We start from the raw sequence: 12880 nt of genomic DNA on the forward strand, positions 1-12880 counted from the left end.
TGTTGAGACACCCGATGGAAGGCCTTTGGCCTCATTCTCCTTTGTAGTAGCATTGGCATCTTCTTTGCTTTTGTTGCCATTTGTCTCTGTTTTTTTTATCTTATTAATCTCTCCACCTTTTCCTTTGGTGGTCTCAGACCGTTCAGGTCCACATGTTCTGATGAAACCAAAGTCAACAGTAACCCAAAATTAGAAAAAATTGTTTAAAATGAATTTCTGTAATTAATTAATACATATATATTATTAATTCTTAATTTTCAAATATTCATAATCATATATAAACCACGTACCAAACAATTAAAACATATGTACTACTCTCAGTCTAACACTTGATTCTTTTTAAGGGTCTCTAAAAGTACGCGGTCTTTAATTAACTTGGGCATTATCATTTGTATAATACTTCTTGATCAACCACTTTGGTTTCTACAAGAACACCTTTCTTTATCATGTTCTAAAACAGAACTGAAAGGCTTATATGGAAGGAACACTACTACAATTCTTATCAAAGCCAACCAATTTCAAGGGTATCCTCCCTCCATTAAACAACTAATGTTTAGTTGTTTAAGCTATTAGCCACCAACTAGCCTCTAATAAGCTGTTAGTTGTACAGATTGAGGTGGCTAATACTCAATACATGCCAATCTCAAGGTTTTGGTGGCTGCAAAGATCAAATTTGACATTGATGTAGACAAGGGCTTAAGCAACTAACATGAACTTTTGTTGGTGGTTTAGTGAAACTAAATATATAATAAAAAACTGATTAGTCATGCCTTATTAAACAAAAAATGATTGGTTTAACAGTGATTTTCACCATTGCTGCAGTGGTTGGTTAAACATGTCAACTCTTTCACAAATGGTTTGAAATTTATTTCAATTTGGTGGCAACCTGGAGATTATGTGCTACCAATAATACCAACTAATTCCATATATGGTTTGAACATATTCCACCAATATTCATATGGTGACATGGAATTACTAATACAATTCAACCCCATCTGTTATGAAAATTATTGGTTGATTAAAATTGGAAGACACTAATGACAAACAGTGGATTCATTACTTGGATTTGCTACATTGAAACTATTGTATTTGCTGAATTGATTTTGTGGCTAATAAAATCATCATAGAACATACATTCCAAAAAGACCAAATGGGAAGCTAATCAAATGGAACTTGTTTTCCAAACGTAAGGATAAACATATATTCATATTGATGAGTGCCAGAGGAATTACAAACATTGCTGCTGCAAATGCTATCTCTAAAGCATTTTTCTAATATGCACAACTACTTAAAAAGTCTGCATTCACCAACCATTAATTACAACCTGAAAATGCAAGTTTCATCCCTGATGAAATTAACATAGCAGACTTAACCAACCATACGCTAGGATGCCCAAAAGAAGTACACTTGCTATTATATATTTGGCCAACAAGCTAAGATATATTAGCAACTGCTACTATCCAAAATAAGTTTCAAAAACAAAAGTGTTGCAGCAGATATATTGAAGTCTAGCTATCACACACCTCTCTGGCAGTATCACCAACTATTTCACTTTCGAGAGGCAAAGTTCCCCCCACTAGCAGCTGACAGCCTTCCGTGCTAACTTGTGCCTTCATTTGGAGAGGAGGAAGCATTCTGAAAACTACCACGATAGGACCTATTTGCAGCAAAAGGGTTATGAGCATCACGAACTGGAAGTGGTCATTGAAGCTGTGGTTCGAAACACTCTGCTAAGACTTGTAGTGACGCACCCAAGCTTGCTTGCGTGCTTCCAGTAGGCAAAACAACATTCCTGAAGTAATTGTCAAGAGCACTTGTAACACGAGTCTCAAAGTGCATCTCCATGTACTGCTGCTGCCTTTGCAGATGCATAATCTCCTCTTCATGCATGTTTCGAACTCGGTCCAACTCAGAACGGCATTGATCCATCGCATGTCTTCCTCTTTCAATGTCCTCTTTCTGTTGTTCAACTCAGAACAGCAACAGCCTGTTCTTGTACTACTTAGTGAGGTTATTTGAATCCATTAGACATTATGTATAACATCAAAATAATAGCATATATAAATGTCTTTCCATCCAGATTCAAAGCCTTAAAAACAAAAATAGTTAAATATAGGTCCGATCCTCGAAGGAGAGAACCGGTTCTGAAGCCCTGAAATTTCAAAGCGACTTACTGGAGGTCCAATCCTCAACTGGTGAGGTCCGGTCCTCAAGCCTTAAAACAAACATTGTTGACTAGAGGTCCGGTCCTCAATGGAGAGAATCGGTTCTCAACCCCAGAAATTTGAAAGGGACGTACTAGAGGTCCGGTCCTCAACTGGTGAGGATCGGTCTTCAAGCAGTTAAAATAAACGCAAGAAAACTGTAGGTTCAGTCCTTAAAGGAGAGAACCGGTTCTCTGAAATATACAATTGTAATGATGCCAAAGACTACAGAGCATTACAATTGACTATTGAAATGTGTTCTTAGTCTTCTAAAAGTAGTCCAATTCTAAAATACATGACATTATTCAAATTCTTTTTTAAAGAAACATTTCAGCATAAACTTCTATTTAAAACATTGTTGGTCCACATGTCATGAATAAACATTTCATTCAATACTTGTTACACCCCTTTTAGTGACATATATTTCTAATAATATTGTTTCATTACTTCTACTGAAGATTCAATCTCACTATTTTAATTTTGTGTTGTCATTTTTTTTATATCAATGTGTATAGCATGTATGAATAGGCCCTATTAGGATTTTCAATTTATTCTGTTAGAATAGGCCCTATTATTCCATCCAGATTCATAACCCTAGTAAGAATCCAGGTTTTATGCAATAGACTTAGGCCTTGTGTGTGTGTGTGCAGGTTTATAAGAGCATAAAAATATTCGCATTTGGCAAAACACACTTTCACTAGATACTTTTCTAGAGGAAGGCTACAACACAAATGTCCAAGAAATATGAAGTAGTTGCTGTGGAATCTTTAACCTGCAAACTTAAAGTAACATACTGATACAACACAGTAAGGTGGACTGTTATATGTGAGGATTGCCTACAACACAGTAATGAATAAACTAAATAATAGCGCGCATACATACATCACTACCAGCACCAATAGTATTTAATGTACTGAAGAGAATCTTGACTCTACAACCAAACAAAACAAAAACCAGTTGTGTTTTAATTACCTGATGCTTACTCAAACAAACTTTAACTCTCACCTTCACCTAACACCCACTAGGTGCGCAGTTCTTAAGAAAAGACAATAAAGGAACAAATAAAGTTCTGTATCCCACTGAAGTAGCAAGTCTCTTATATAATGCCTTCACGTATATGGCCAAATAATGGCTTAGGGATGTGGCCCAAAATAATCCGACTCCTCTTTTATTTTAGAAATCAATTTTTTTTTTGTTAAAGAAATAATATATTCCCATCACTTTTACAACATTTGGAGGTAAAATATTTGGGCAAATGGATTTGATTCACTTTGAACTTTCAGACATGGCGCCAAGTGGGTAAAAGTTTCCCTCTCACCACTGTTGTTACACATCCTTCCACACCAAAGAAACCAACAGCTAGGTTAATTTGTATACAAGTACAACAATAGCTGTCTTCCACCTTAAACACAAACACGAGTTTACTGTAGGTCCGGTCCTCAATCCTAGTTTTCTCAAACACCAATATTTTTTAATTTTGATAAAATGTAATTCAATCTAACCTCCTACAATATTTGTTTTCACATAAAAACAAATTTCAGCCACAAACAAATTTCAGCCAAAAACAAATTTCACAGGTCAATAATTAAATAAAAGCATAATGACAATAGAGTTTGGGGAAAAACTGGGCAAGTCAGAGAACACAGTTACCTTCCCAGTTCCTTGGTTATATTGCACCGAACACAGTTACCTTCCCAGATAGTATGAGGAATTGCTAAAAACAACCAATTTACAATCCATAAATTCCATCAATTGTGAAAAGATAAAGTTTCTGGTATGATAGAGCTACACACACAGTAAGCAACTACTATAGGAACCAATAATCATCTGTTGATGCTATTAACAAACCTTAGCCATGAAATAGTTGTCAATCAAACCCACACTGCCAGATGCCTGCAATTAGTTCCTTCATCAGTTACAAGGTGGGCGGCGGCTCATATTGGTGGTAGCATAAGTTGCTATGGATTTTTCTTCTCACTAACCATGTACCAGTTTGAAATTTGGTTGTTTAACAGGGAAACAAAAGGGGGATCGGTTTGAAACCAATGGTGAGGAAGGAGAGAGTTGTCAGAAAACATAAGGCTACCAATTCACCAACCGATAAATATTAGCTGGGCCAACATATCAATAGCCAAAATAATGACATATTTACAACTTTAACCCTCGCAGAAACTATTTTTCATTTTAGTTATAACTGTTGTAACTATGTTTTAGTGGAATTAGGTGGCTCATGTCAGCCACAGTAAATAGTGCACTGTTTGGAGAATAACACAAACTAATTTAAACATTAGTTATGATATTAGTTGGCTTTGCTAAGATTTGAAGTAGTGGAAAAAAAAAAAAAAAAGAACCAAGAATCCGATTGACGAAAGGAAATAAAAACTGGCAAAATACGTATTTGCAGTACGTCTGCATGCATGTGATTAGCAAAACGTACATTATGGAGTGACTAATATTCTGGGATTGCATAGGGCCGTGATGAGTCTGCCGCCTGCATATATATGGACCAATACAATAATAAGCAATATATATATATATACATACGAAAATTAATTAAAATCAGCAAATTAAATGGTTTCTATTTTGCTTCTATATATAAAGACTTAAACGCACAACAAATAAAAAATTTAGGAAACAAATTATTAAAGATGACTTACATAATCATCATGGGATTATGCTGGTAGGACTTGAAACCTGGAATTTGGACCATGGTGAATATTTTTGGCATGATGATGATGGAGCCACGCATAATTTGAGCCATGATGATGATCAGCCAACAGAAGTTTGTTTCAGCGGATCGATCTTCTGATTAGTAATATAGAGCTATATGTACGTATGTATTCAGTTTATTAACTGCATGTGGGTTCTAAGCGAGCATAAAAGTCTGCTATTTATAAAGGAGGGTAGGAGTGAATATGCATGGCTTCTTAATTTAATGCCACAATGATGCGATTTGTACTGTACCTTTCATTCTGGTTTCCCCCCCCTCTTTCTCTCTTCTTTTTCTATGAATTTAGTTGGTCTATATAAAACTATATTATATGTATATATGGGTTTAATTAGGTGCGGACTACGCAAACTTTGAACAAGTGTTTGAACGTCTTATATTAATATTATATAGATAATATATATTCTTATCAAACAATCAACAATACCAAATACTTATTTGTACGTATATATGCAACCGAAAGTTAGAGTTTGTATATATATAAGCCTTACAGGTATATATTCATCACATGTGTGTGTGACTTTGTGGTTTCTTTTGAGTAGTTTTTAATTCCCAATTAGGTGACCAAAGCTAGACATTGACTTGATTGTAATCGATCCTTTTTTATCTTTTTTGGTCAAATATCCTTTTTGATCTGGTCGTCTCTTTTTGTTCTCTTCCAAGGACGACTCAGTCAAAGCGGCCACAGTGGACCATAACTATTAAGCTGCGGAACTTGTTGAAAATACACATTTATACGGAGAATTTTGAACATTAATTGTGTTACAATATACTGTTAAGGCATGATAAGCCTAGTCATAATTATAAAGTTACGAGTCTTCCATTATCGATCATACATGCTATTCGTTTTGATTAGATTATTTGCTAATTAATTAAAATTAATGTTTAGTCTTATGTGTGTTAACATCATTTAGAAATTTTGCGGAATCCAAAATTTCAGAATTAAACCATAACCTAAATATCGACAAATTGGGTATTTGTAATATTGAAATTTTTTATTGACTTATTTATAAATGACCTTTTATTATGTATACATATGAGGGTACGTATAAAAGGAAGTGTAAGTTTCTATATGAGTGAGTGGTTAGGAGGTTTAAAATTAATCACTATTAAATTATTTTGTGTGACATCTTTGATCTTCCCATGCTTGTATATATATCTTATATGAAGTATATATTTAGTACTCACTTTAGGTTCAGACTCTGAACTGATTGCTTGACTGACATCGTGCGATAGGCTTTCAATCTTCCTTGTAAGAACTCCCTAACGACAGCCATTAGCAACTAAAAGAAACTTCTATTGTTTTGCCAAAATACTCAATATTGCTATCTTGCAGTTAATACATTTTAATTTTGCAGGTATTCCACTAAGTCAACTAGTATTAAGCATAAAATTACGTACCCAGAACATAAATAAATAAGAAAAATGTATCATTTCGATGTTTTTTTTATTCGGCTGAAAATCACGTACAGAAATATAACTTCATATCCATCAATGATATTCAAATGTTAACGTTAGTTGGGACATGCATATTCTCTTTGATTTGCTTTCCCATGGACTCGATCAAGAGGTTTTAAGGCCAACAACTTTGGAACTAATTTTAATTAATATGTTGTTTTCCTTCCCACATGCATTGAGAATTTATAATTATTTATATATATGCTATATGTTTTTAATTTTTCATATTATATATGCCATTTTGTCAAACAGTATAGGTTTTTTGGTAAGTATTTCATATATTATTCTTTCTCATTGGGGCTATATATAACGTGATTACAAGACAAGTAGGTTTCATAAAGAAGTTACACAGTCCTATTTACACCTAATTACTCCTAATTATAAAGGTTTGAGCCGTTACAATATTTCCATAAATATATACATGTATCTAATCAATATTTAGGACTCTATTCAACACATTTCTAGAAAGCTATATATTATAGAGATTCGATTAGTACGCACCAACAAACATGTGCATCTGATCTTGAGCGATCAGAAACGTTCCCTTTTTTTAACACAAGGGAGCGTTGGTTGTAGCGCTCACCGCTGCTTCCTTTCCCGAGTTTTAAGGGTAAATCTCTATTTTTTCACTCATCCCCTTTGTGGGATCCAAAATAATCACATGAATCAAACATAGCAAAATAGGCCAATATAAATTAGGGCAAACCATTTTGGACCAGAAAAGGCTATGTTAAACCAGTCGAGCTTGACAAGGGATGAGAACAGCCAAGCCCAAGAGCAAAGACCACTGAAATTGGCACATGACCATTTGCTGATGAAGATAGGACGTGGAAATCCCACTACTACAGCTAAAACACTTGAGAAACCAAATTAATTATCTTATTTATTATACATCGAACCTTGCAGAATGCTAAAACACTTCACTAATCAGATTATAATATTACACAAACATATGTGGGGGAGAGAGAGAAGACTTATTATAGCGTAGTCATAGGCTCACACGTACGTAGAAACTACGTACCTTATTATATATACATAGCTACTACGTACTACTCAGCTTTATTGAGTAGTAGCATTCATCTACTTTAAATATTGGCACGAGTACTACTAGTAGCTACAACGATCGCGACCCCATCATTCTCGATCAGTCGACTTTGAGTTTAGTTGAGAGACCGGCCAGATCGATGGAGCTAGATCGAAGATCCATCTCGATCAATTGGCAGCCACAGACTTTTCTGTAGTAGCACTCGCATCTCCTTTGCTTTTGTTGTCACTGTTAGCGTTGTTGGTGTTTGATTGGCTGCTCAGATCAGAAACATTCCTACTCGTCTCATTAATCTGTCCACCTCTTCCTTTGGTAGTCCCTGGCTTTTTCGCTTCACATGTTCTGATCGATGAAACCAAGGTCAACAATAACCAAAAATTTTAAAAATGTTCAAATTAATTTCTCTAACTAATTAATACAAATTCATTCTTAATTTGTAGTTGATCTGCGTGTGATGAGCAAAACGTACATTTTGGAGTGACCAATATTCCTTACATGCATACGGCCGTCATGAGTCTGCAGCCTGCATATGGATCAGTAGTCAGTACAATAATAAGCTAAAACAACCTTACAAACATTAATTAATTAATTAACAAAATAAATGGTTTCTATTTATCTATTTTTCTATAAAGACCTACTTAAACATACAAATCAACAATTTAGGAAAGGAATTATTAAAGATGACTTACATAATCATCATGGGTTTATGTTGGTAGGACTTGCAACCTGGAATTTGGACGGTGGTGATTTTTGGCATCATGATGATGGAGCCACGCATAACTTGAGCCATGATCGATGATGATCGGCTAGCTAGCACAACTTTCTTTCAGCTGATCGATCTTCTGATCAGTAATTTAGAGCTAGCTAGTCAGTTTATTAACTGCAATTCAGTGGGTTCTGAGCGAGCATGAAAGTCTGGTATTTATAAACAAAGTGTTGGAGTGAATATGCATGGCTTCTGCTATGTAGTGGCACAATATGTTAAGAGTAATATGGAGTAATGTCCCACGTCGAAAAATTAGAGTTTAATATATGTGCTTATAAGTCTTGAACCTCTTAACCCATTGTCAATTGGTTTTGGGTTAGATGCTCTAATTTTATCATGGTATCAGAACCAGGTTATCCGTGTGTAAGGCCCAACGACCACACGTGCTTTCACGTCATCCAATATAATTTATTCACGTGTAAGGCTCAAAATCTCACCACACGTGCGAAGACGTGTTGAGAGTAATGTGGAGTAATGTCTTACATCGAAAAATTAAAACTTAGCATATATACTTATAAATCTTGAGTCTTTTTACTTATTCTCAATTAATTTTGAATTAAATATTCTAATTCTATCACAATAATGCAAGTTGCACACTTGTACTATACCTTTCAGTCTGCTTTTTCTCCCCCTTCTCTCTTTTTTCCCTTATTGTACACCTATAGAAAATATATAAGTTCTTGTATATGGTACGTCTTTTCTTTTGCTGCGAGCTCTTGTATGGTCTTCCTCTATGATTGAGTAATTGAATTGGCCAAGATGAATATACAAATACGTATATATATATAGTGGTTCAGCTGCGGATGCGAATAACTGTTCGAAAATTCTATATTTAGGATAAATGCTTTTTCAATATACAATCTGATAGCATTAAACATTTGTTCGAATATATGATTAAGAAATTTTTGTAGATAATTGGTGGCATGCTATAATGCTAATACTATATTATTAATTTACTCAAATTATAATACGTATATTAATATTAATATTTAAAATTTTAAACTATAAACTATGTTTTTAAAAAGTAACACCAACGTGCACATAGCATACTAGCTAGTTGTTAAGTGAAAAGGTACTAAGTACGATATATAAGTTTCATTTGACATAAAACAATATATATATATATATATACACGTGGGTACGTAGGTATATATAAGATATATTTTGTAATGGAATAATATAATTAATTGAAAAGGTAATATTATCATAATGATTGACCCTCGATGTATGTGCTTTGGTTAGACTATCCTTGTTCTTGGCTCGCCTAGATGGCTTAGATGTGTCTAAAACTGATCCAAGGCATACTAGCTAGCTAGCCTAGTTTGTGAGAGAAACCCTATTAACCTAACTTTTCAAGTTTTTTTTTTTATAAATTTGCTGATAAGTGATAACTAATAATTTAGAGCAGGCAAACAGGAAGTTATTTGAGTCTACTTTTAAGACAGAAAGAAGATTCGACATGGGTATCCACCAGAAATTGGCTGTGTCTGGCTGTCTGCCACTTACCCTATTTTATTAATCTCTCAGAACGTCGTCAAAATGGAAATGGAAATGGAAAATGGCTTGTGTGCTATTCAAAACATGTGCGTTGCAAGATTTTGACGGTCAGGAAAAAAACATAAAGCACGACTTTGACCGTTGACTCAATTGATGACTCATACTCTACTCTCTAATGCTTAATATTTTAGGGTCTATCTGATAATATTTTTAGGGCCTGTTTGTTTTACAGAATAATTTTAAAAAATTATATTATAAAATAAAAATGACAAATTAAATTTTATATTCTCAAAATATGAGAAGACATCTAATAACGTAATTATATAAAACACATTTGATAGTAATCAATTATTACAATTAAATAATTATATTTACAAAAATTATTAATTATAAATTATTATTAACCAATTTCATAAAATATATAATTAAAAAATAGAGAAGTTTTATAAAACCTAACCCACCTCAGCCGGCCCGACTATCTTGGAGGTGGAAGAGTTGTTGGTGGTCGTATTATTAATGGAGATAAGACTGCAAGCACCTATGATCTAGTTGAATGAATGTATTTTTTCTATGTAATGGTTGTTAAGGCTCGTGAGCTTCCTGCTATAGATGTTACGGAGAGTCTTGATCCGTTTATTAAAGCGAGAATTGGAAACTATAGAGGGATTACAAAGTATATTTTTTGAGAGATGGGTAGAGAGAGGGAGAGAGAAAGAAATAGAGGAATATAGGAGAGATAAAGAGAGATGGGTGAGGTGGGCAGCGGCGGGAGGTAGGGCTGTTGCCGGAGGTGGGTCTGGCTAGGTGGTGAGGAGGTTCAGATCATATGTTTTTTCATTTTTTTTTTCAGTTGTAAATTTTTTTTATTTGTATCTGTGTTCTCTATGTTTTCTAAATTCACTGAAAACATTATTTAGTCGTTTTTTTAATTTACATTGTAAACTATAAATTATATTTTGTGCTTTTCAAAAACCATTTTCTCAATACAGCAACCAAACATATTTTTATCATTTTTAGAATTTGTAAAATAAAAAATTATTTTGTAAAACGTTACCAAACGCACCCTTAGGATTTATGGCACGCAAAACTTGAGCCAGATGGTCAGCATAATATATATATATATGTTAATTAACTTTCTTTAAAATTCAATAATTTTAGAGTCAGTTTATTATAACTGTATGTGGGTTCTAAATTGAGCATATAAGTCTGGTATTTATAAAGAGGGGTGAATATATATGCATGTGGCATAATGCAAGTTGGTACTAGCTGTACCTTTCATTATGCTTTTTCCCCCAGCCTTCTTCATTCTTGTTTTTCTCTCTTGGACATATATACAAGATAAGGTCCAGAATGTATTGTCTTTCTCTGTGATAAAGTTTAGGTCATATTATATATATATATAATTATTCTCTAGGTCCAGGGATTATATATCCTCATTACAGATAACCATCCCGCTTTTGTCTTTTCCCCACTTTTTAATCTCATATTTAACAGGGTTGCTTTTTTTAGGATTGTCCGCACTTTCATACCAATTAATCGCATAATAGAACTTATATAAGATAAGATACAGCAGTACTATACATTTGAATTCTTTCTATCCATGTCTAGTTCCCCCTAAACTCCAACAAAGAAGTGTGAAGAAGTGATTTTATTTCATCAAAGAAGAGCCAATAAAAAAAATCAAGCCAACAAAGAAGACCGGCGCTAAATTGTGGGGTCCACTTTATAGTTGAGTCACTGTTACTATAATTGTGATTTTTTAACAATAGAAACCCCATCTAATTAATCGATGACTTGGATATCCATAGTCACTCCGAAGTCCAAACTGTACCATTTGATAGCAATAGCCACATTTTCAGTGCTGTGCCCTATGCAGATTTTTCTAGTAGTGATATATAACAATATTTAATTGGTAACTCTGATCCATCATAAAAATTAAGACATTCAACCTAAACTTATCGGTAATCACCAGGTGAGAAAGTTCAAAACATTATATTTTATAATACAACACGGTACTACATTTTTTATATAGGATATATTCTCAATATAATATCATATTAGAGTATACAACCAAAAAGGTGTTAACTGAAGAGGGGTGATGTAAGCTTTATTAGACATTTAACCGATGTGCGTACAGGCGTACAGCACTACTACAGCTAGAACTAGTGCTAATGAAACATAATTAAAGTTAACGAAAAATTAATATTTTGTATATCAATTACTATTCAATGACTTATAAAAAAACAGTATTCAACGAGATAAAACATTCTGTCATGAATCATGATTAACATATATTATAATATATGGAAAGTAAAATAATTAATCAGGAATAATGATCCCTCTATGTGCGTTGGTTAGCCTGTCTCGTAATTCACGTGTTTATCTATGATGTTTCTTTGAACCTGGCCGAAAGAAAAAAACCTAACTTTCTTCTGGCTCTTAATTTCCCTGGTAGTTTGGACTATGGAGTAGGCAAATATGAATCTTTTTCGGGTTGATCTGCTTATAAGACAGAAGAAAAAAATTTACATGTAATTAGTGTATATAATTATGAGTTATTTATATTTATATCCCCTAAAATTTATCATCTTTTCATATACATTCTCTGGAATTTTAAAAATTATACGTACACCCCTTGAGATTTCAAAACTGTTGCACATAATCCTCTACATTAAGATGAAAAATAATAAAAAGTTATGCAAAAAGGCATACTAAAGGAGTGAAATGGCCTAATAAGATTACTCAAGGTGTAAGATTCAATCTCAATACAAATATCTTATTTTTTGTTTATTTATTATTTTTTCTTACAAAGGGTTATATACAACAGTTTTAAAACCTCAGGAGGTGTATATATAATTTTTGAAACCTCAGAGAGTATATGTGAAAAAATGATAAATCTCATAAGGTGTAAATGTATATAGGCAAGGGTTTAAATTTCGAAAATTTCGGCGAAATTTCGGCGAAATTTTCGATTTAAGGAGGGATTGAAATCGAAACGGAGTTTTGTTAAATTTTCGAGATAATTTCGGCGAAATTTTAGAAATTTTCGAAATTTCGCCGAAGTTTTCGCTGGGCAGCGGCAGGGGGAGATCAGGGGAGAAAGTGGAGGGGCGGCGGCAGGGGGTGGCTGGGGGGCGCGGCAGGAGAGAGATCGAGGGAGATCGAGGGCGCGCGGCAGGGGG

The 12880-nt window shown here is 33.9% G+C and overlaps 1 protein-coding gene across 1 annotated transcript; it reads right to left on the bottom strand.

Annotated features, from left to right (window-relative positions):
• Positions 1-7247: 7247 nt before the first annotated feature.
• On the bottom strand, positions 7248-8356 carry LOC147297885 (uncharacterized). The gene is made up of 3 exons (XM_086229461.1): positions 8125-8356; positions 7905-7958; positions 7248-7777 (listed from the first exon to the last, which is right to left on the bottom strand). The coding sequence occupies exons 1-3, from the start codon at positions 8223-8225 to the stop codon at positions 7603-7605; spliced, it is 330 nt and encodes a 109-aa protein (XP_086085587.1). The 5' UTR covers positions 8226-8356; the 3' UTR covers positions 7248-7602.
• Positions 8357-12880: the final 4524 nt, after the last annotated feature.

This window comes from Dryas octopetala, chromosome 1, assembly GCF_963921425.1.
Source record: "Dryas octopetala chromosome 1, drDryOcto1.1, whole genome shotgun sequence".
Classification (NCBI taxonomy): Eukaryota; Viridiplantae; Streptophyta; class Magnoliopsida; order Rosales; family Rosaceae; genus Dryas; species Dryas octopetala.

Coding starts and splice junctions, on each gene's coding strand:
- LOC147297885 (XM_086229461.1), bottom strand. CDS start 8,225: ATGGCTCAAGTTATGCGTGGCTCCATCATCATGATGCCAAAAATCACC. Junction 7,959..8,124: donor CATAAACCCATGATGATTAT/GTAAGTCATCTT, acceptor ATCCATATGCAG/GCTGCAGACTCATGACGGCC. Junction 7,778..7,904: donor AATATTGGTCACTCCAAAAT/GTACGTTTTGCT, acceptor TTCATCGATCAG/AACATGTGAAGCGAAAAAGC.